General features: G+C 43.6%; 1 protein-coding gene across 6 annotated transcripts in view; it reads left to right on the top strand.

Moving 5' to 3' along the window:
* The first annotated feature begins 7,919 nt into the window (after nucleotides 1–7,919).
* Nucleotides 7,920–21,342, top strand: part of MYOF (myoferlin) — a 164,700-nt gene continuing 151,277 nt past the window's right edge. For 2 of the 6 annotated variants that reach the window (XM_045068911.1, XM_045068912.1), the window contains exon 1: nucleotides 7,920–8,245. In XM_045068911.1, coding sequence (XP_044924846.1) covers nucleotides 8,158–8,245 — 88 coding nt within the window. In that variant the 5' untranslated portion in view covers nucleotides 7,920–8,157. The remainder of the gene's footprint in view (nucleotides 8,246–21,342) is intronic. The other 4 variants (XM_045068913.1, XM_013054729.2, XM_013054731.2 and 1 more) reach the window with 2 other exon arrangements.

The raw sequence follows: 21,342 nt of genomic DNA on the forward strand, positions 1-21,342 counted from the left end.
AGTTTTGAGCCAAATGGGGAGTAAAGAAGAGGGAGAGCCAGGGGTGGGGGGTTACTATGTGAAGAGGGCGGGCACCTGGCAGATCAGACCAGCAGCTGGGGCCCTGGTGCCTGGGCCTACTGACCCAGACACCTCAATGACACATCTGCTCCCAGGTCCCTCTCTTCTGGTGGGAACTCCCTGTGTGACTGGGGACCCCTGAGGAACAAGAGCCCGTAGGAAGCTCACTGGTCCTGTGGTTTGTTAAATTTTGTAATTATCATTATGAGACCTGAAAAATCAATGTTTGCTCTTTGCAGATAGGTGCTGCCAGGCATGAAGTGTGAGGAGCTGTAGTTTGCATAAGGCCTCACAAAAGTGCTAGCACTTTGATGTTGACTCTGCTTACTTGGCTTACTTGGTTTACTCGGAGGGATCCTAGGGCAAGGATTCAAAAAGAAATGAACAGCCAAGCAGACTGGATCTTTAGTTCAACAGATTAGTTCATTTTCCTCCCAGTAGGAAAATCTTCCTGAGAAACAAAAAACACTACCAAAAGCCTGCTGAATGTGTTCAGCTCTCATAAAATGAAATAGTGGAGTTCTAGATGAATATGGTCAACACTTTTGAAAGATTAGGACTTCCAAAAGGATGCTGATGAGTGCCCAGGGCCTCATCAGCAGATACATCTGTGTTTGCCAATAAAGCTTTCTGCAGTGATGGAAAATTTCCCTCTGCTCTGTCCAATATGTAGCACTAGCCATATATGGCTGTTGAGTGTTTGAAATGTGGCAGCTGTGATGGTGGAACTAAATTTTTAATATTACTCAATTTTAATTTAAAAACTGGTAGTTGATTCAGTTATTAAGCTTTTAAGTATGTTTGGAACAACTTGGCTATGCAAACTTTTTAAGTAATTTTATTAAGTTGAAATACAGATGTATGTCTATTGAAAATTTTGTTTCTGAGTTGAGCTGTGTGAAATACACAGCAGATTTCAAAGACTAAGTATGAAAAAAAAGTAAATACTTCACTAGTACTTCTTTTATATTGCTACATGCTGAGATGGTAATATTATAGATATATTGGGCAAAATAAAATATACTAAAATTAATCTCGCTAGGACTCTTATTTACTTTCTTTACTGTGACTTCTAGAAAATTCAAAATGATAAATGTGGCTTTGGTTATATTCCTATTGGATAGCATCAGTATACATACAATAAATGTTCTTTAAATGTAGGAAGAGAAGGACTAAATAAACTCTTATCTCCTTCCAATCCAATTTCCCTTCAGTAGGGGTTTTTCTGGAATAATGCAGATCTAATCATGGCACATATTCCCCAAGAAACACTGAAAACATTTTATTGACCCACCTTTGTTCTTGGCGTAAAATAGCAAATCCCTGATTTTTTCTGTCAGGCTTAGCAGGGCTAGGCTGACCTTCCCAGTCTGGTCTCAAACCAGCCGCTCTAGACACCTTTGATTCCTTGACCAGGCAGCATTCTTCTTGCCACAGGGATGTTCTCGAATCTTGTGCTCCCACTATTATCTCTTTTCCCTTTCAGATATCTGCTCAATCCTCACAGCCTTAGGGAATGCTTTCCTGCTTCCTAGAGCAGGGGAATTTCTTCGCTTTACACCCTACTTCTCCCTTTACACCCTACTTCTTCAAAGCATTCACTATAGTTATATTTGCACACTTCTTATGGATAATTTTTAAGGAATTTTTATTTTTTTAAGATTTTATGTATTTATTTGACAGGGAGAGAGAGAAAGCACAACCAGGCTGAGGAGGAGGGAGAAGTAGACTCCCCGCTGAGCAGGGAGCCCCCATGCTGAGCTTGATCCCTGGACTCTGGGATCATGACCTGAGGTGAAGTCACCTGCTTAACCAAGTTAGCCACCCAGGTGCCCCTGTTAGTGATTCTTTGACTGGTGTCCTTTTCCTTCACTAGACTGCAAACTGCTTGAGGAATTTGTCTGATTTCCCTCACCACCATATCCTCCACACCTACCATCATGGTGCTTGAACAAATTAGGAAGTTAATATTTGCCCAGTGAATGAATGAACGAACTGATCTGGGCATCCTCTGTCCTAGACTACTGCGGAGAAACAGACAAATGCTTTACTCTCCTCCTTTTGGTAATCAGTATTCATTAACAGGCACAAAAAGCATCATTTTAGAGCCCAGCACCTTCTCAGGGTTAACCCCACTGCTCTTTCCTGGGTTAGAATAGTTCACGCACAGTCAGCCAGGAAGGGCTGCAATCTAAATCGGTAAATAGGGAGACACTGTTAGCATTTAGCTGAGATCAAAGCGGCCCTATCAGTAAGTAACACGTTTGAAAACAATTTCCGGGCCAGGTTGGGCAGATTGTGCCTGCTGACTAATCTCATTTAGGAGAGTTGGTTCTCAGTTCCTGGTGCATTCTGTTTGAAGAGAGCAGCTCCTTGGGCACTGACTGCTCTGCTTGTTTCAGCTCCTTTTCAATTAATTTTTAGTCTGTGGTGTTGTTAAAATGTTTCATTTGTATTCAGAGTATTGGTATATAATTCAATCATTTTGCTTCCCTGCTGAAGAATGCATCTCTAGTCAAGTCCCCACTGAGGCATGGAGGGAAGAGCGTGGAGTCTAGAAGCAGGCTAGGCTAATCACTAGATCTGGTGGCTCACTGTGAGAACATGTGCACTGCTTAACCAAACCAGTCCTCAGTTTCCTCATCTGTAAAATGGGGATGATAAAATCATACTTACCTCATAGCATAGGGCAGTGGAAAGATTGAATGAGAAAAAATAAAATGCTTAGGGTAGCATCTGGCACATAGCAAGCAGTCATTAGATGTTAGTTGTTATTAACAAAGCAAACAAGTGTCTCTGGGCAGGTGCCACCCCCCCCACACACACCTGCTTAGGCTCACTGCTCAACTGTTTCAGCTCACACATGATGTTCTGCCCACATCGAATGGCTTGAAGTTTCTAATGCTCACCATGTGTATTTATTTAATTCTGTTTCAGAATTAATTGTTTCCTACATATGTCAATTCAACCATAATATGCACATCCCCAACTTAATAATTTTTTGACTTTACAGTAGTGCAAAAGCGATATGCATTCAGTAAAAACCATATTTCAAATTGTGATCTTTCCCCAGGCTGGTGCTATCTGGTACCGTCGTCTTTCATGATGCTGAGCAGCTGTAGCAAGCTGCAGCTCCCGGTCAGCCACACTATATCATAAGGGCCAGCAACCCATACAACTTAAAACCATTCTGCTCCCATATAACCATTCGATTTTTCACCTGCAGTACTATATCCAGTAAAGTTCATGAGATAGCCAACACTTTGTGTTAAATGATTTTGCCCAACTATAGGCTCATGTAAGTGTTTAAGGTACATGTTTAAGGTGGGCTAGGTTAAGTTATGATGTCTGGCAGGCTAGGTATGTTACATTCATTTATTATATTTAATGCATTAAATATAAATATCAACTTAGGGTACTTTCAACTTAGGATGGATTTATTGAGATGTAACCGCATTGTAAGTTAAGATCTGCACTCAGTCCAGCTGTCACCTCCTCCAGGAGCCTATCCTGCTGGCCCTCGCTGGTCCTGTTAGACACCTGTTTTCTCAGTCTCATCACTGCACACACCTGAAAGGGCTATAATTATCTGTGAGCTTCTTGCAGAGAGGACTTGAATTCATCTTTGTAGTTAGTATTGTGCTTGGCACCAAATAGACTTCCATGAGCTGTTAAATGAAAAAGGCACATGTCCATGAATGAATGGAGATTCCTACTGAATGGTGATTGGGAGCATTCATCTATCAAGCATTTTGATGAGGAATTGTTTTACATAAAAGTGAGCGCAAGGCTTAAAATGATTCCACTTTTCCCTGGTCTTCCCTGCCCCCCACCCAGGTTTTTTTTAGCATATGTTCATAGTGAGTTGGAGAAGTTTGGATTCATTCCTATTTTGTGTTTAGCTCCTCAGCTGCCTCATAATGACAATATAATGGTGCCAAGTGTTATAAAATACCTTGTTCCCTCCTGCCCCCCATGTAGACTTACCCACTGCCAGGTGCTCTTTTAAAGAAACAAAATTTAAATATACTATATATTAATTTATTTAAAAGTGATATCTACTGCTATGCAAAACCCTACAATTAAACTACCAAAACTAGTATTTTTGTTCTAAAAATCGTTTTAGTTATCAACTGAAATAATTCTTAAAGAAGTATTTCAGGAAAGAGATCTTAACAATGGACCCCCTCTGCTCATGCCAGTTTGAAAATTGCTGTTAGGTAATACCTAAGATTCCGCAAAACTGGAATTGGAATAGGATATTATGAATTTATCTTCATTTCTCTTCCACTAACCTCTCTTTCCAATCCTATTACTTTGCTCCTCACATCTAGATTTTTCGCTAAGACTCTCCTCCCTTTATTTCTTTTTCTCTGCCAAAAGCAGTAAATGATAGACATGTGAGACCTGGCATGTGGTGCCCAGTAGCTGTGGAGCTCAGTCAGGTCAGAACTTGGGCTTATTCTCCACTGAAGCCCCAGCATAGACCACCCCCCCAGTCCTCCAAAACATAGCAACAGACCCACACACATCTATACATCTCATATATGACCTACACTTGGAGAAAGGACAAACTTTTCAATAAATGATAAATGAAATGTGACCTCAGACCTTGAACATGACACAGAATCAGTTACAAGTGGAATATAAATCTAAATGTGCACATTGAGGGGCGCCCAGGGGGGTGCAGTCCATTAAGTGTCCAACTCTTTGTTTTGGCTCAGGTTGTGATCTCAGGGTGATGAGACTGGGCTCTGTGCTCATGGCAGAGTCTGCTTAAGGAGTATCTCTTTCCCTTTGTCCCTCCCCTCCCCTCCATCTCTATCTCAAAATAAACAAACAAATCTTTTTTTAAAGATGTGCAAGATGAAACAAAATGCTTCCAGCAGATAATATTGAAGAATATCTTCATGATCCCAGGGTAGGAAAGGATTTATTAATATTAGAAATATGAGTCATAAATAAATTATTGATATATTCAATTGTATTAAATTGTATTAAATACAATATTCAATTGTATTAAAATTACAACCCACAAAGGACTAGTATTAAGTACATAAACAGCTCCTCAAACTTAGATGTGTAAAACTTGTAAGAAAAAACACAGCGAATTCGATAGGAAAATCGGCAAAAGATTTGAACAAGCCCTTCACAAATTAGGACAGGTCAATATGAAAAGGTATCCATCCTCATTAGTAATCTGAAAAATGCAACTTAAAACTCCAGTGAAATACTATTTATATGCTCACCAGATGGGCAAACATGGAAAAATCCAAGACAGCCACCTATATGAGCAGGAATTCTCACACACTGCTGATGAAACTTTAAATAGTACAACCACCAAGGTGAACAATTTTTAAATTACCCCCTAATTCTGTAGAAATACATGTGCCCTTAGATACAACAATTCCACTCATAGGTTAGATTCTAAATGTTAGATCCAGGGCAAATAACTTTTGAATTACCCACTAGTACTGTAGAAATGCATACTCCCTTAGACACAACAATTCCACTCATAGGTTAGATCCTAAAAAATGCACATTTGTAGCAGGAAATATGTACAAGCGTGTTCACACAAGCTATTACACGTGTCCTTTGTAATAGCCCCAAACTCTGGATAACCCAGTGTCCATCAAAAGTAGAGTGGATTAATAAAATGCAGATAGCAAAGAGTAAACAAAGTAGATACACAGATGGATCTAAAAATGTAACGTTGAAAAAAAGAAGCTGAACAAAACAGTTCATATTATATGATTCCATTTCTACAGAGGTCATAATATAGCAAAGAATACATTCTGTATGAATACAGGTATGTGTGTATTATATACATACGCTTGTATCTGTTTGTATACAAAGTTTGTAACATATAATTCATATTATCACATACAGGTCACAATCAAAGGGGTAAACACTATAAAGAAAAGAACAGAAATTATCGCCATAAAAACCAAGATAGTGGTTATCTCTGGGGGAAAGGAGGTGGATATGACATATGGGATAAACAAGGGGCTTTTGGAGGGCTGGCAATGTTCTTGATCCTGACCTAGATGTTCGTTTGTTAAATGGTCACATTTATGGTCTATGAATTTTCTGCAATACATTTCACCATGAAAAGGAGAAATAAAAACCAGTCAAACAAAATAAACATAATTTTGCTTATATTCCACCAAAAATATAGATTATTTAGTCTCTGTGTCTATATTTTGTCTAAAAAGTCTGTCAATAATGTATATAGCATTGTTCTTGGTTGTTTATATAAGCAGTTGAGAAGCTCACCGAGACAGAATTCCTGTAGATGAACCAAGCTTTTTCAATGTACTTGAAGTGTTTGCTTACAAATGGTCTTTTTGGGTGCATGTTCAAAAGTAGAAGGAAACCCTGTGCTCCTTTGCCCTAAGTTTTTAGCATTTGCTTCTGAAATACAGTGAGATCTTGATTTAAAGCCAACTTGCATTACAGGAGATGCTATGAAATCACATGCCGGCATGAACCTCTGGCTGTGTACGTGTGTGCCTTACTGTGTGCTCTGTGCCCAGGCCCCACTCTAAGACCTTTATCTTATGACAACTTTACCTTCAACTTTACCTCACAGATTAGATAACTGCAGAAGAGGGGCAGTGGTTAGAAACTTGTAAGGTGACATAGCTCAGAAGTGGTGAAGCAGGGACCCACACTCAGGTCTGGCTGGCCACTAACCCCAGGCATCCTCCGGGGATCTTACTCATTAGGCCACACTGCCTAACACCCCGTCAGGGGCACAGAGATTGTTTATTTGACCAAACTGTAGTCAGGCTCCTCTGAACCTTCCCCCTGGGCCCATCTGTGCCCTTCCTTGTAAAAGTCTGTTTAACCAGAACCCCCCACCCTCTGGATCTCATCACTCTTGGTATCTAATGGGGTTTCTCATCCTCCCTGATCGCCTCTGATGTCTGGTCATCCTGATCTATCTTCAGCAAGAATCCTGTTAGGTTTGTTTAGCCAAAACTGCCTTTCCCCCCTAATGTTGCATCCTGGTAACTTTGCATCTGCTGGCCAATGCTGGCTATGAATTCCCACTTGCCCGTGCTGGACTCCCCATTGGGCCCTGTCTTTCTCCTCCACTACAAAATTCATTGTAGTAGTTCCTATATCTATTGACATGTATAGTAGTTCCTATATCTTTCCCTTGAATAGAGCCTTACTGTGCTTTAACAAGTGTCACTGGATTTTTTGGTTTTTTCTTGAGCAGAGGAAGTGAAGACATTCCTGGGGTTTAGCTCTGAAAAAGTAGAGAGCCTCTTCTCCATTTCCATTGAAGACTGTTAGCAGCTTTTGATGGACCAGGAAAACCTAAGTGCCCAGCTGTCATCTCTTAAGGATTTTTGAAGAAATCCCATGCTGAATCCTTTTGTAAAGCGGAAAAACAGCCCCCAATCCACCAATTTGCAAACCCATATTAAGGCCTCCAGATTGGGTTTACTTGCAATAAACTCGGTTATTCCTATTCCATCCAACAGGGGGCATCCTTTAACTAATTTTTTTTTTTTTAAAACACAAGTGGTTGCTGAGTGGGTGTGTCCAACAGAATGAGAGAAGAATCAGCAAAAATAAAATTAAAAAAAAAAAAAAGGAAAGTTTTAAAACTCCATGAAAAGCTCAGAAAATAATGAAAAGGGGTGGCGGCAAACCAATCAATTCGGCTTCGCGATTTTTGGTTAAAAGGCAGCAGCGTCGTGAAGGTCCCCTGACCCGGCCACATTTATTAGCGCCAACCCATCTCGGTTTCATATGTTGCACATATTTTTTTTTTAGTTGAGGTTTGGTCCTTTCCGCTTCCACATTTCCCAATTCCTAAGCTGGTGCCTGCGGCACTGCGGGGGCCCCGGGAGTTGGGGTGTCGGTTTACACGTCGTGTTCCGTACACAAGCCATCAGAGATCCACCCACTTGCCTTTCCCCCTGCACTCGGGACTGGAGAACTGGAGAGATCTGCCCTCTCTCCCCCCTCCCTCCTCCTCCACCCGGTCCGCCTCCCCCAGCGGAGCGGCGCGCCGGGAGCCCCAGCGCAGACTCGGCTCAACTCCGTTCGCTGGAACTTGCTTTCCGCCCAGGAAGAGCCATGCTTCGGGTGATAGTGGAATCTGCCAGCAATATCCCTAAAACGAAATTTGGGAAACCAGATCCTATTGTGTCTGTGATTTTCAAGGGTAAGGGAACTTTTCTTCTTTTTCTCAGGTCCTGTTGTGGAATGGGAAGTCTCGTGGGTCACACTCTGACACTCTGCGTTTAGTCCACCGATAAAGCAGAGCCTCTCTGGCTTTTGCTCCTGTGTTACCTGCGCGCAGGTGAGGGGAGAGGACCGGTTTCCCTGGACGGCATTTCATTTTCCCCCAGGGTTTTGAGACTCATCCAATGACCGGATGTTTTAACTCTACTGATGTGATTTCTGTAAGCCTGTGTAGGGAAAAATTTGTTGATCCCTAAGTTTTAAGTCTCAGATAGGCCTGTGTTGGTTCAATGTAAGTTTGGGCAGTCTTGTTGCATGTTTATTGTCTCTGCTTTTGAGACATGGGTCACAGAGGGAAAAGTGCAGATACGTTGTTCCAGGTACCATTACTCCATAGAACAGCTCACTTGCTGCCTCTTCCTCATCAGACTTCTGGGAGCTGGGGTGAAGTTATTATTTCGGATTAGTTTGTTTTCATGTTGTTTTGTGCCGTCTTGTCATTGTTCTTCATCTCTCCAGACTTGGAGAGTGTGTGTTCATAGCTTTTAAATTGCTCACAGAGGAAAGAGCAAAGCAAGCCTGTGGTTTGGGAATCTACTTGGGTCTTGCTGGAATAACCTGGGGCAAGTGACCTCATTTCTCTGGATGTCAGTTCTCTTTTCTGTAAAAACAATGAGGAGGGTTTAGATTAGATCATCTTTACAAGGCCTACTGTAATTCCAGAAGTTTATTCTTTTATGACACTGGATCGCTGTGGAGGGGGACAGGAGTGGCTAGTGTGATGGCTTGCTCGCAGGCCTTGGAGATCCCAGCTTGGGCCGGGGTGATGTGCCTCATCTGAGTTTAGGAGCTTTATCATTTTCTGTTTGTCCAAGGTCACTGGTAAGATTGCCAGCTCACTTCTTGGCAGGAGGGATGAGAACCCAAGGGAAAGACGGAGAAAGTAGGAGCCTTGCTGGGCACAGGGTTCCTGACCACGCCTCTGACCACACCTCAAACATTTCTCTCTTCCTCCAGGAACCAACTACTTCTCCCTTCCAGTTTCTGGTTTATCTATGCCTTTCTCCTTTCTTTTGTCTATTTTATCTATTTCTCTTCTCAAACCTATCTGTAAGAATGAGCAAGAAAATGAGAGAAATGAAACCCAAAGCTGTTCAATGGTGGTTTAGTTAAAAAAAAAAAAAGATTAGAGGGTGAAAGTTCAATTCTTAAAAGACAACGTGATTTGAAAAACTGTTTGGTGAATATCACACAGTCATGTTACAACAATGTTCCCTTGCACGTATTAGTTGCTTTTGAGTCTTTTGTTTTTCCTTGAAGTGATTGCATAATAGGGACATAACATGAAAAGTCTGTATGTTCACCATTGACACGTAAAGACATGTAAAAATATATTGGGTTCACCCTGGTGATTTCATTATTTGGGGCAAGTCCTACAGATTATAGCAGAATTAGAATTTAACACTGGACTGAAATCTGGCTTACATTTTTTCTTCAGTGTATATGCAGCATTGGTCAGAACTTTTAATTGACTAAAAATATGCCTGAAGCTATCCACATAAGCACTCAGTGGAACATGGAAAACGTCAGTTAAATTGGGCAAATGTAGTCTCTCCAGTTATATTTACTAGATTATTTAAACTTGAGTCTCTCTTCCAGTCTCCTTTGGTTGTGCAAACTGGAGGGTGAAGTCAGTCATTCATTCATCCAAGCAACCTGACAGCAGAAACAATTCTGAGCTCAGAGTAGGAAGGCCCGGCCTCTGACTGATAGTTCCTAAATGACCCAGATTTACCACCCAGGCCTCCAGTTTCTGAGCTGTGGAATGATGGGAACTGACCTCCCTGAGGTTCCTTCTGGTTGTCAAATCCCGCCATTGTATAGTTGCATGTATTGCTCTCACCAAGATGTGGAGTACTGGAGCTGATAACAGTAAAAGAAATGGCCCATTTCTTCCTCTCAACCTCTTTCAGTAGTTTTAAACAGTGGCGAAGGCAAACGCTTTCCAGGTGTGCCTCCGATTTTGACACTGGGTATAAGTAACATTAAGGACTGACACAACTAAGGATGCTTCTTACAAAGATATGTCCATCCTAGGGAGTGGGGATGCATGTCACAGTGTGGCGTGTCAGGGGTGGGGTGGTGGTGGAGAGTAACAGGTAAAAGATCCTAAGGGAAGATCAAGGAAAGCCCCCGTGTTTACTGAAATGTAAAATGCTGACCTTGAATACATAAAATGGCAAGTTCAGGGCAGAAACCAATTCTCCTCCAACTCCAAGATGGTAGGAAGGTTGTCCCAGTGATGGGTGTTAAGGGTGATGACTGTATAGACCCTGAGGCCCCATGAGACTGTAGTTCCCCTGTAGTAGGGAATGAGCTGCACTGCCAGCCACATGGTTTAGCCTTGACCTCAATCATTTGTGTTCCAGCCTGTCCTGAGGTTGACAACCGAACTTCTTAGGACCTGGTAGGAGCCAGGAGGATTTGGGAGTTACTAGAGTCGCTGTTGAGAGAATGTCATGGATGTTTCTCAGTGCAGGAGTAGACAATGAAAACCATGAAGCTTATTTGATTTTTCACATTGTTGGGGTGCACCAGCTTCTGGAAGCTACTCTGAATCTTAAGGCCAGAGCACCTGCAAGCCAGAGGAGGCCATCCTCTCTTGAGTTCCACGCAGACAGCCAGGCTGTGAAGCTGAATTGGGCTGAGGTGCCTGCGACTTCTCTCAACTCCAAGACTTCATGATTCCCCCAACATAACAGGCTTAAAACTTGTTTTAAAATAATATTTAAGACATTATTAAGAGGAAAATAACACAAGGTAAAAACAAAACAAACCATCCGGAAGGGATTATATGACTCAAAAGTAAAAATCTTCCGCACATACCTCCTATTCTTTCTTTCTGTCCCCCCTTATTACCTGTGAATAATGAGTCAGAACAGTTTGATTTGAATTCTTCTTCACTTTCTGTTATCGACATGAAAGTTGTTGCGACAACTCCCTGTTAGCCGTGTTCCTGCTGTAATGGACGCTCTTACAGTGCAGTCTTTGTGAATGTGTGCATTTCTGAAGGACAGATTATCTTTTTTGTTTTCGTGGCACTGTTTTCTGTTTTGTTTTGTTTTAATTTTTTCTCTTAAAGATGGTTTTGCTGGTTGTTGCCATAGATTTCCATTTTCCCTCTAGCTCATCTCTTGCTTTGGTGTCAAATCTCTTAGCATTAGATTGACTGAGAGGAAATTTTTTTTGCAGACCTTAATATTGCTATGCTTTTACAACATGACAACATTGTGTTCCTATGAAACATCTAGCTCCTAGGTGTGTAATTGTTGCAACAATACATTTTTCTCATTCTTTCCTTATGATATTGTCCATTTCATTAGCCAGAATTTTCTGTTCTGGTCTTGTGTAGATCATTGCCTTGTGAAGTAGCTATTATTCCGGTGGTCACCAAATAATTGTCACATTATTAACTGTTTTTTGGATACCTGTTATTTCATTTGGACATGTTTTTGGAGTGAAATCCTAGATATTTCTAGGACCTCCTTTTAAAAAGCTTAGCAACTTCGTAGTCTTAATGAAACCACTTGAGCTCTCTGAGAACCCTCTCTTTTTCCTCTATTGAAAAATGGAGTTTTAATGGCTTATCCAAAGGGGATTAGATCTGTAGAGAAACCCCAAGGCTGGGATACATGCAATAGAGACTTTTCTGACTATTTTAAGCAAAAAGCAATTTGCTATTTGAAAATTTACAGTTATGAAATTCCATTTAAGAATGATGAAGTATGATGGGAGAAATTCTCATTCACTGTCATCTGTGAAGGCACCTGGGGAGCAGCCCAAATGGTGACTTGATTTACCCAGATAAACCATGGGACTAGTGCAGAAGATTCCCACAGGCTCAACTGACAATTCTGCCATGCTGGTGCTCCCACAGAATTACTGTCCTGCGTTTAAGAAACACTTAAGAAAGCAGAAGTGTTAATCTACTGAGTCATTTCCCTCACTTCCGGGAGTATGGAGCTTGGAAAATCACCACCTAAGGAAAGTAGCCCCACTTTATTGAATGAAGCATGGGAACTCTCAGAGGTATACTTCCTAAAGGCAGGTTTTACAGGCTTTCAGTCATTTACAAAACCACAATGCCTTTTAAAAAACGGATTAAATGGTTTGTTTTTCTTCCCCTCTCCCACAACATCTCTTACTTGAAGGCATGCCCTCAAGGCATGCCCAAAGTTGCTGGTATTTGCTGGTTTGGGTTTGCTGCTGAGTTTCTCTATCCCCATGGGATTTTGCCCTTCCAGAAAGAAAAGAGATTTTTATATCCTCTGCAACCCCTAGCATGTCACCGATGTTGAATATACATTTTAGATGTTGGCCACGAAAGCAAGAGCCGGCAGGAGATTTGAGACAGCTTAGTGCAATAAGGTCATTGATTGTTGGTCCTGAAAGGGACTATCAGAAGTCTGCCAATCTCCCTTCTTTCAGGAAGAATTAAACTTAATATTCCCTGAGGTGCTTTGTGGATGAAGCTTGGCAAAGGGTCACTTCACTTCACATATTCCTTTTTTTTTTTTAAGGCTTATTTATTTATGTAAGCTCTATACCCAACGTGGGGCTCAAACTCATGACCCTGAGATCAAGAGTCACATACTCTTCTAACTGAGCCAGCCAGGAGCCCTGCACATTCCTGAACACTGAGCATCATCATTTCCTAGCACGTGTTACCCAGGCGCAAATTGGTGTTATAGTACTTTTTGCATTCTTGATGCTGCAAGGAAAACGTGAAGTTGATGAGTTTTTATGGTGAGAATTCATAGATGAACTGTTCATTGGCCTGTAATACATAATGCATATGCCATGACATGGCAGTGATTGCCTATCCTTGGTGTAATTTCTGTTGAACAACTGTCCTTTTGAGTAGGGGTGTGCTGTGAGTGGCTCTGAACATTCAGAAACAGCTGTGTGGACAGCTGGCACCTTCAGCTTTATCAGCTAACTTAGCATTATGTGTTTGGTTGCAAAGACTATTGGGCATTAGTTGCAAAGACTATTGGGCATTAGGGTGCAAAGGCCCTGGGCTTTGGAGCCAGAGAGGCCTGAATAAAAATCCCATTTCCCATCCTTTACTTCCTGTGTGTTCATGGGCAAATGAATTAAGATTTTTGGCTTTGGTGGTTTTTTTGTTTTTTTGGTTTTTTTTGAATTAACAGATAATGTATTGTTTGTTTTAGGGTTGCAGGTCTGTGATGCCTCAGTCTTACACAATTCACAGCCCTCACCATAGCACATACCTCCCGAGTGTCCATCACCCAGCCAGCCTATCCCTCCCACCTGCCTCCTCTCCAGCAACCCTCAGTTTGTTTCCTGAGATTAGGAGTTTCTTATGGTTTCTCTTCCTCTCTGATTTCATCTTGTCCCATTTTTCTCTCCCTTCCCCTATGATTCTCTGTCTGGTTTCTCATATTCCTTGTATCAGTGAGATCATAAGATACCAGCTTCAGTGTTCTTAATAACATCTTTACCTGATAGGGTTGTTTGAGGATTAAGTGAATATACATGTGAAATTGCACATGGGAACCCCTCAACTTCTCTTCCTATTCGAAAACATTTGCTTTTATGAAGATCTACAAGTACCAGACAGTATGTGAGGGGTAAGTCTAGAAAAATATACATGTTTTGGTCTCCTAAGTCTAGGAAATCAACTTGTTAGAACGTAGGAACGAGCTACAGACCAGAACAAACGTATGGAATTACAATGTATGAGCAGACAGAAGAGGAATAACCACTGTGGGGAAGACTCCCTTGACTCGGTCTTAAAGGTTGAGGAAACGGGACAGAAGTAATGAGAAGGAAGACATGCCAGGCTTCAGAACAGCGCAGAAAGGCATGGGAGCCATGGGCTTGTGTGGTGATGTTGACAGAGGGTAATCCAGTGTGGTTAGGGATTGTGTTTTACTATAACGCAGTGGGGAAATGCTAGGCTGCATTGCGAAGGACACATGAGTACAAGAGAGGGTAGTTAAAGCACGGGTTGGGCGAATGCTTTCCCAGGGCTGAGGCCATTCAGCCCAGGGCCAGAATGAGAAGGAAGGAACTAACATAAAAGATACTGAGAAAGCAATCTGACTGAATTAAATGAGTACCGAAACCACACTGGTCAGGCTCATGGGGCCACCCTTCCTCACACTCTTCTGTGAAGTGGGACTCACTCTGCCTTCCCTTCCCAGGCTCAGGTGTTTACCCTGCCCATGAGCACAGGTCTGGGTGGGGCGGCTCCGCAGGAGGCCAGCATGAGCACTGGACCTAGAGAGAAAAGAAAGGCATAGAAATAGAAAGTGACAGGGAAGATGAATTTTACTATTTTCCCAGAGGCCAATGGGAAGCTAACAAAGCTGAGCTGTGGGTTCATTCACCTAATGTCCTTCTCTCCCTACGGGGTTGGCCTGCCTGAAAGAAAAGATGTCATGGCCAACAGCTGCTTATGCAAGGAACACACACCCGCAAGCTTGCTCAAATAAAATGTAGTTTTGTCTTTTTCCCCCAAAGCTAAAGAGAAATCTCCCAGAATCGAAATGATGGTCTTCACAAGAGCCAGAATTGTGTCAAGCAGGGTGGCGTTCACGCTCGCTCCCCCAAGGACTGTGGGACCTCATGCCTCTCTTCCTCCCTGCGCATGACATCCATTTTCTCTCTGCACAGTGGCTGCGTTCATGGAGCCTCTTACTCCTGCTTCTCTGCAACTGGCCCTGTGCACGGGCCTTTGAGTTACTATGGAGGTGACTTGGTCCAGATTCTCTGTCTCCTACAGCCTTGGTGTCTCTTCTTTGAGAGAAAGACACAGTTGGCTCGGTTTTGGTCAGGTGTTCACTCCTGGTCTAATCAGCCATGCCAAGGGACACAGACACCCCAGACAGGTATCCCAGATGCCCCTACTACACAAGCTGAGCTTTTTGGCCTGGGCCTTGAAGTACCTGGCCCACCTTCCTCCAGCTGGGGCATTGTCTGCTCTGCCATCCTCTGTCCAACCCCACTCCATCCCCTAAAAGAGCCTCCTTCTTTTTGTAATCAGCACAATACATGTAAAGCGATGAGCTTTGGACTAGGCAGACTAAGTTTCACTCTTGGGTATGTCATTAGGAACTAAATTTTTTTGATTAACTATATTTCTGAGCGATTATTTCTTCCTCTGTAAAATGAGGAGAATGATACGTACCTCACAAGGACACTATAAGGATCAACAATGATAAAATATTTACAACACTATCATAGTGTCTGGCACATAACACAGATCTTTCTTGACTTATGATGGGGTTACTTCGCAATAAACCCATCGTAAGTTAAAAATGCATTCAATACACCTCACCTACAGAACATCATAGCGTAGCCGAGCCCACCTTGGAACATCCTAGAACACTTACATTAGCTTACATCATCTGGACAAAAATCATCTACCACAAGGCCTGTTTTATAATCAGGTATCGAATACCTTGTGTAATTTATTGAATACTGTACTGAAAGTGAAAAACAGAGTGGCCGTCTGGGTGCAGAATGGTTGTGACTGTATCAGTCGTGTGCCCTCGTGATTGTGTGGGTGATTGGCAGCTGTTCTCCCTGCCCCTGCCGCAGCACCATGGGGGTATCACACAGCAGAGCGCTAGCCCAGGAAAACATCTGCATTCATACTTCAAAGTACATTTCCATTGAATGCAGATTGCTTTTGCACCATCATAAAGTTGAAAAATTAAGTTGTACCATCCCAAGGCAGGGACCGTCTGTAGTTGTGTGGCAAACACTCGTTTCCTCTGCTTTCTATGTCCCCATTCCTTCTCCCACTGCTGGGGCGGGGCATACAAACCCTGGGGGCCATCTGAGGGGTGGCCCAGGCTTAGATGAAAAAATGGGATGCTTGGCAGCTGTGGTGTGCAAACAGGTGTGCAAACAGAGCCAACGTCTGATTCTGCCAGAGCGCCTTGTAACTTCTTGACCAGGCACGTGATTGGTTCTTTATTGTTGCTGTCCTTTTAACTGTAGTTAACTGAATATAGCATAAACATTACCATTGTAACCATTTTTAACTATACAGTTTAGTAGCATTAAGTACATTCCTGCCCTTGTACTATCATCTTTAGTCCCCAGAACTTTTTCGTCTTCCCAAACTGAAACTCTGTACTCATTAAATAATAATTCCTCACCACTCCCCCACCCCCACCCCCAACCCCAGCCCCTGGCAACTACCATTCTATTTTCTGTCTCTGTGAACTTGACTATCTGGGTACCTCATTTGAACGAAATTATTCGCTATTTGTCCATTCGTGGCTGGCTTATTTCACTGGGCCCAAGGTCGTCAGGGTTCCTCCATGTCGTAGGAGGTGTCAGAACATTTCCTCCTGGTAAGGCCACGTTTTGTTTATCTGTTCCTCCATCAGTGGGCACTTGGGTTGCCTCACCTTTAGGCTACTGTGAGTATGATAGCTCTGAACATGGGGGTACAAATACTGGTTTTGAGTTCCTCTTCTCAGTTCTTTGGGGGCATGAAGCCCAACGTGGAATCTCTGGGTCATGCGGTAATTCTGTGTTTAAGGTTTTGAGCCACCACGACACTGTTTTCTATACTGACAGCATGATTTTACTAACGTTCCCACCAGCAGTGTACAGGGTTCCAATTTCTCCCCATCCTCACCAAACACTTATTTTCTGGTTTTGTTTTAATTCCATAATGGACATCCTAATGGATGTGAACATAGTAGATTCTTAGCAGCTCTCGGTTGACTTGGATTTTCAACTCACGCTTACCTCAAGAACTCAGAGGGAGGCGCTCTACAGTGTAGTCGGCAGCAGCAATGGTCAGCAGCAAGGCAAGCTCTTCTGTGATGAGGGGGGAGCCCGGCAGCAGCCTGAGAGAGGCTGATGGCCTGTTGGCAGTGGGGCCCCGGCCCTGTGATGTCTGTGTGGCCGAGGTCATGCCAAGAGCCATAGCAGCGCTGAAGGCAGATGGGCAGTAGTCTTGGTGCCCTGCAGTGCCAGGCCTTCTGGTTGGTCTGGGCTCCCCCAGGCAAGGCTGCATCTATACAAATAAGGAGATCATGGGAATAATTCCAGTGGCACGGGAGGCTCCTTTTATTAGGGATTGGGATGACTATTTGGAGGGGGTTTTAAGGTTAGAGTGCAGTTGAGGTAACTGTCTGTACTTTCTGGTTCATCTGCTTACAGATCCTCAAACGTTTCTCTTGTGTTTCAGCAATTCGTTCCTTAGCTTCTAAAAATGAAATTGACAGGTAGAAACTTGTGGGGGTTTCCTGAGTTCCGGAAGTCAGTCCTGAGTTCAGGAGTCTCACCGGTGACAGTCACAGTCTCACAGGCCAGAGGGACCAGATGGGACCATATGAACCAGATCCCTCTGCCTGCAAACTACAGAACTGATCTGGAGTACTTAAGACTGCAGAGTTTCCGAAACAGGCTGTTTGGGATCCAGTAAGCTGCACCACAAAGGAAGCTAGAAGGCCGGGGAGCCCCAGCCAACCTCTGACCATCGTAGGAGGGCTTTGGTCTTATTAATGGCAAAGAACTTCTCTGAATGTCAGTCTTCCCAGCTGAAAAGTGGGTATAAGACCTACTTCTAAAAGTTGTAAAAGTCAAACAAGATGATGTATTTAAGGTACTTGAACTAAAAATGGGTGTTTACTGGGGGCACCTGGCTGACATAGTTGGAAGAATGTGCAACTCTTGATCTTGGGATTCTGAGTTTGAGCTCCACATTGGTGTAGAGATTATGAAAAAAATCAATAAACTTAAAAAAATAGGTGTTTACTCTGCACATCTCTTGAAGTCTGGCTCTCTTTGCGTGTGGCAAAGTAAAACATCAGTGGTCTAGGGGCACCTGGGTGGCTCAGTGGCTTAAAGCCTCTGCCTTCAGCTCAGGTCATGATTGCAGGGTTCTGGGATCGAGCCCAATATCGGGCTCGAGCCCTCTCTGCTCAGCGGGGTGCCTGCTTCCTCTTCTCTCTCTGCCTGCTTGTGATCTCTGTCTGTCAAATAAATAAATAAAATCTTTTAAGAAAAAAATCAGTGGTCTAGGTTAGGGACAAAGGAAGCAAGAAGTTTCCAAATCAAGTGAGGACAGCTGATGCCAGGCTTTTATGCTCTCCTTTCCCAAGGTGAAGCTATGAATCCAGAAACCCAGTCTACGTAGGGTGCATATTTTGTCAAAACAACTAGTCCGTGTGGTGATAATAAGACAGAGTTTTATTCATTTTTACTTACTTCATTGGGTAGTCACTTATTTGTGTGATCAGAGCTCTCAAAACGTTCTAGGATGGTGGAGATGTTTGAGATCTGCCTTGCATGCGATGGTAGCCACAAGCCACATGTGGCTGCGGAACACTGAAATGTGGCCAGTATGACTCGAGGAACTGAGTTTTTAATATCTTCTAGTTTTCATTGATTTAGATGTACACTGCCACATGTGGTTATTACACAGTACAGAGAGCGGGAGGACAGCCACAGCCATGAGGAGTCCAGGACTTCCTCTCACTCACTGTTGCTCGGTGTCTCTGTGCCTCAGTTGTCCCATCTACAAAATGGGCACGATAACGGTCCCCACCCCAGAGGGTAGCTATGACGACCAGCATGAGTAAATAGAAAGGACATACATAGGAAATGCTGTAAGCATTCGTTGCTGCTTAGGTCTTCCGGAGACTCTGACCTGGGGGGCAGGGGTGCAGATGGCCCTGAGTACCAACCACTTGCTGTACCACCACGCCATTTATTAAACCCTGGTGCTATGCCCACACCTGTGCCTATTGCCTTGTTTAATTCTCATGGGCATTTTTAGGGAGTAGGTCTTAAACAATCATCTTCATTTTACACATGGAGAAACTGAGGCCGGGACCAGTCCGATTCAGCTCGGGCCTGTCTGATTCCAGAATCTCCATGTGCATTCCCTGAGGTCAGCACGGGTAGGGAGGTAACACCCAACCTCTGCCCAAAACAACCAAGTCAGATTATGCTCTCTTTCTGCTCAGAGTGGATCGAGTTGCTCAGCGTGGTAGGGGGCGGCGGGGGAGGAGGGGGGGATCACGGGGACCCAGGCTGAGAGAGGAAGAACATGTACCAGGAACACAAGAACTTAAAAAAGAAAAGGAAACAACAAAAAAAAAGAAAAACAAAATGCAGCCTTCCAGGGGTGAGTTTCCAGAGGGTAATGAAAGCCTTTATGACTTGCTGTGACTCAGAAGCTCAGAGCTGACATTGCTCAGTGGTGAATCATTCCTCTGGTAATCGAGTCAGAGCCATTTTATTAGCGGAGACTGAAACTCTAACATATTGCATGAAAAACATTAAAGCTCTAATATTTGAGTGGTGGAAGGGGGGTTCTCCATTACCTCACCTCTGCGTTCCCTCCAGTTTATTACCCTCATCATTGTTTCCATCCCCATAGCACAACTTACAAATTAAAAAAAAAAAAAAATCCTTTTCCTTATCTCCTTCATGATTAAAAAATTTTAAAAATTCTTTTTGCTTACCTCTCTTCCTGGGTGTAAATCACTGCCTGGATGGTCCCTGTCCCCCTTCCTTCTCTCATTTGCTGTCGTGTCTCCCTACTGCTTCTCTCAAGCATAAATTCATTCAACAAATTTTGAAGATTTTATTTATTTATTTGACACAGAGAGATCACAAGTAGACAGAGAGGCAGGCAGAGAGAGAGAGAGAGGGAGGGAAGCAGACTCCCTGCTGAGCAGAGAGCCCATCTGGGGCTCCATCCCAGGACCCTGAAGTCATGACCTGAGCTGAAGGCAGAGGCTTAACCCACTGAGCCACCCAGGCGCCCCTCATTCAACAAATTTTGATCAGGAGTGGACTCTGCCAGGCTGTGCGCTTAGCCCTGCAGTGATATCAGGTCAGGAACCAGTGAGACTTGTCCCTGCCCGCATGCAGATCGCCATCCAGCTGTCAACCCAGCGAGGGTTCCATGAATTCAGTTTACTGAGTTTAAACTCCTGGAAAGTTTGAACTTTTTTAAAAAAATTTCATTATTCGCAGATTATATTGATGATGAGAGGTAGTAAGTGCACCAAGTGCTTCATATAAATATTTATTCACTTAATTCTCACGAAAAATGAAGTCCCTCTTATTACAGTTGAAGTCCCTCTTTTTGTGGGATTGGGGAGGATGGGGTGCCTTGGTCAGGGTCCTGTAGCAGGTGTCAGGCAGAGCTGGGACACACCTGCCCACTGCTGGGACTGGAACGCCCCCGTGTCGGGGGCTGGACCTCAGCCACAGGTATTTTTCATTTCACCTAGGGTAATGCACACATGCAGGCTCAGGGCTCAGACCCCTGTGGCTGACATCCAGGCTCTATCTCCTTCCCATTGTATTTCCTTGGGCAAATTCAGCCCTGGGGACATCTAGCCAGAGCAATGCCAGGGCCTGGGCCATTGGTATTTGTGGACCTGACACTTTTGGCCTCAGAGGCCTCATCCAGGGCTCCAGATCTTCTGGTTTGTCCCAGTGGGACGGATACGGATACGTTAGGATGCCTTCCCCTGTGTGACATGGCTTGAGGAAGGGACTTCCCTCCAGGGCACTTACAGTACGAAAAGCCTTTTCCTGGGCTTGATCATTTGTCCTTCACAATAAGTCTGGTGGGGGCCCAGGGCACGGAATGTTTAGACTCATTTATCAGATGAGAGGATAGAGCTTCAGAGAGGTCAGGAGTAGCCAGAGCTGGGCAGCCAGGATGAGGCGAGGAGAGGCTAGAACCCAGTCCCGAGAGGAAGATCCGTGCCCTTTCCCACTGCTATGCACGTGTCTGGCTTTCTCTGTGCTGACATCTCTCCTCGTTAAGTCTACTTGCCATCCCAATCCTGGACACTCCTGGTTCCCCGCTCTGCTTTACCTGCGGCCGCTGAGCAGCTGAGCTTGCTAAAGAACCCCAAGGTCAAAGCCATCCCTAGTACAGGCAGGAGGATTGGGAACAGGGGGTAAACCACTGGTGATGGCAAAAATCCCACTGGAAGAGATTATTTACTGTGGGACACCAGGATCTGAGGCTCAGCGTAGTTCAGCTAGAAGTTT

Source organism: Mustela putorius, unplaced genomic scaffold (assembly GCF_011764305.1).
Source record: "Mustela putorius furo isolate JIRA1106 unplaced genomic scaffold, ASM1176430v1.1 tig00003909_pilon_pilon_pilon, whole genome shotgun sequence".
Taxonomy (NCBI): domain Eukaryota; kingdom Metazoa; phylum Chordata; class Mammalia; order Carnivora; family Mustelidae; genus Mustela; species Mustela putorius.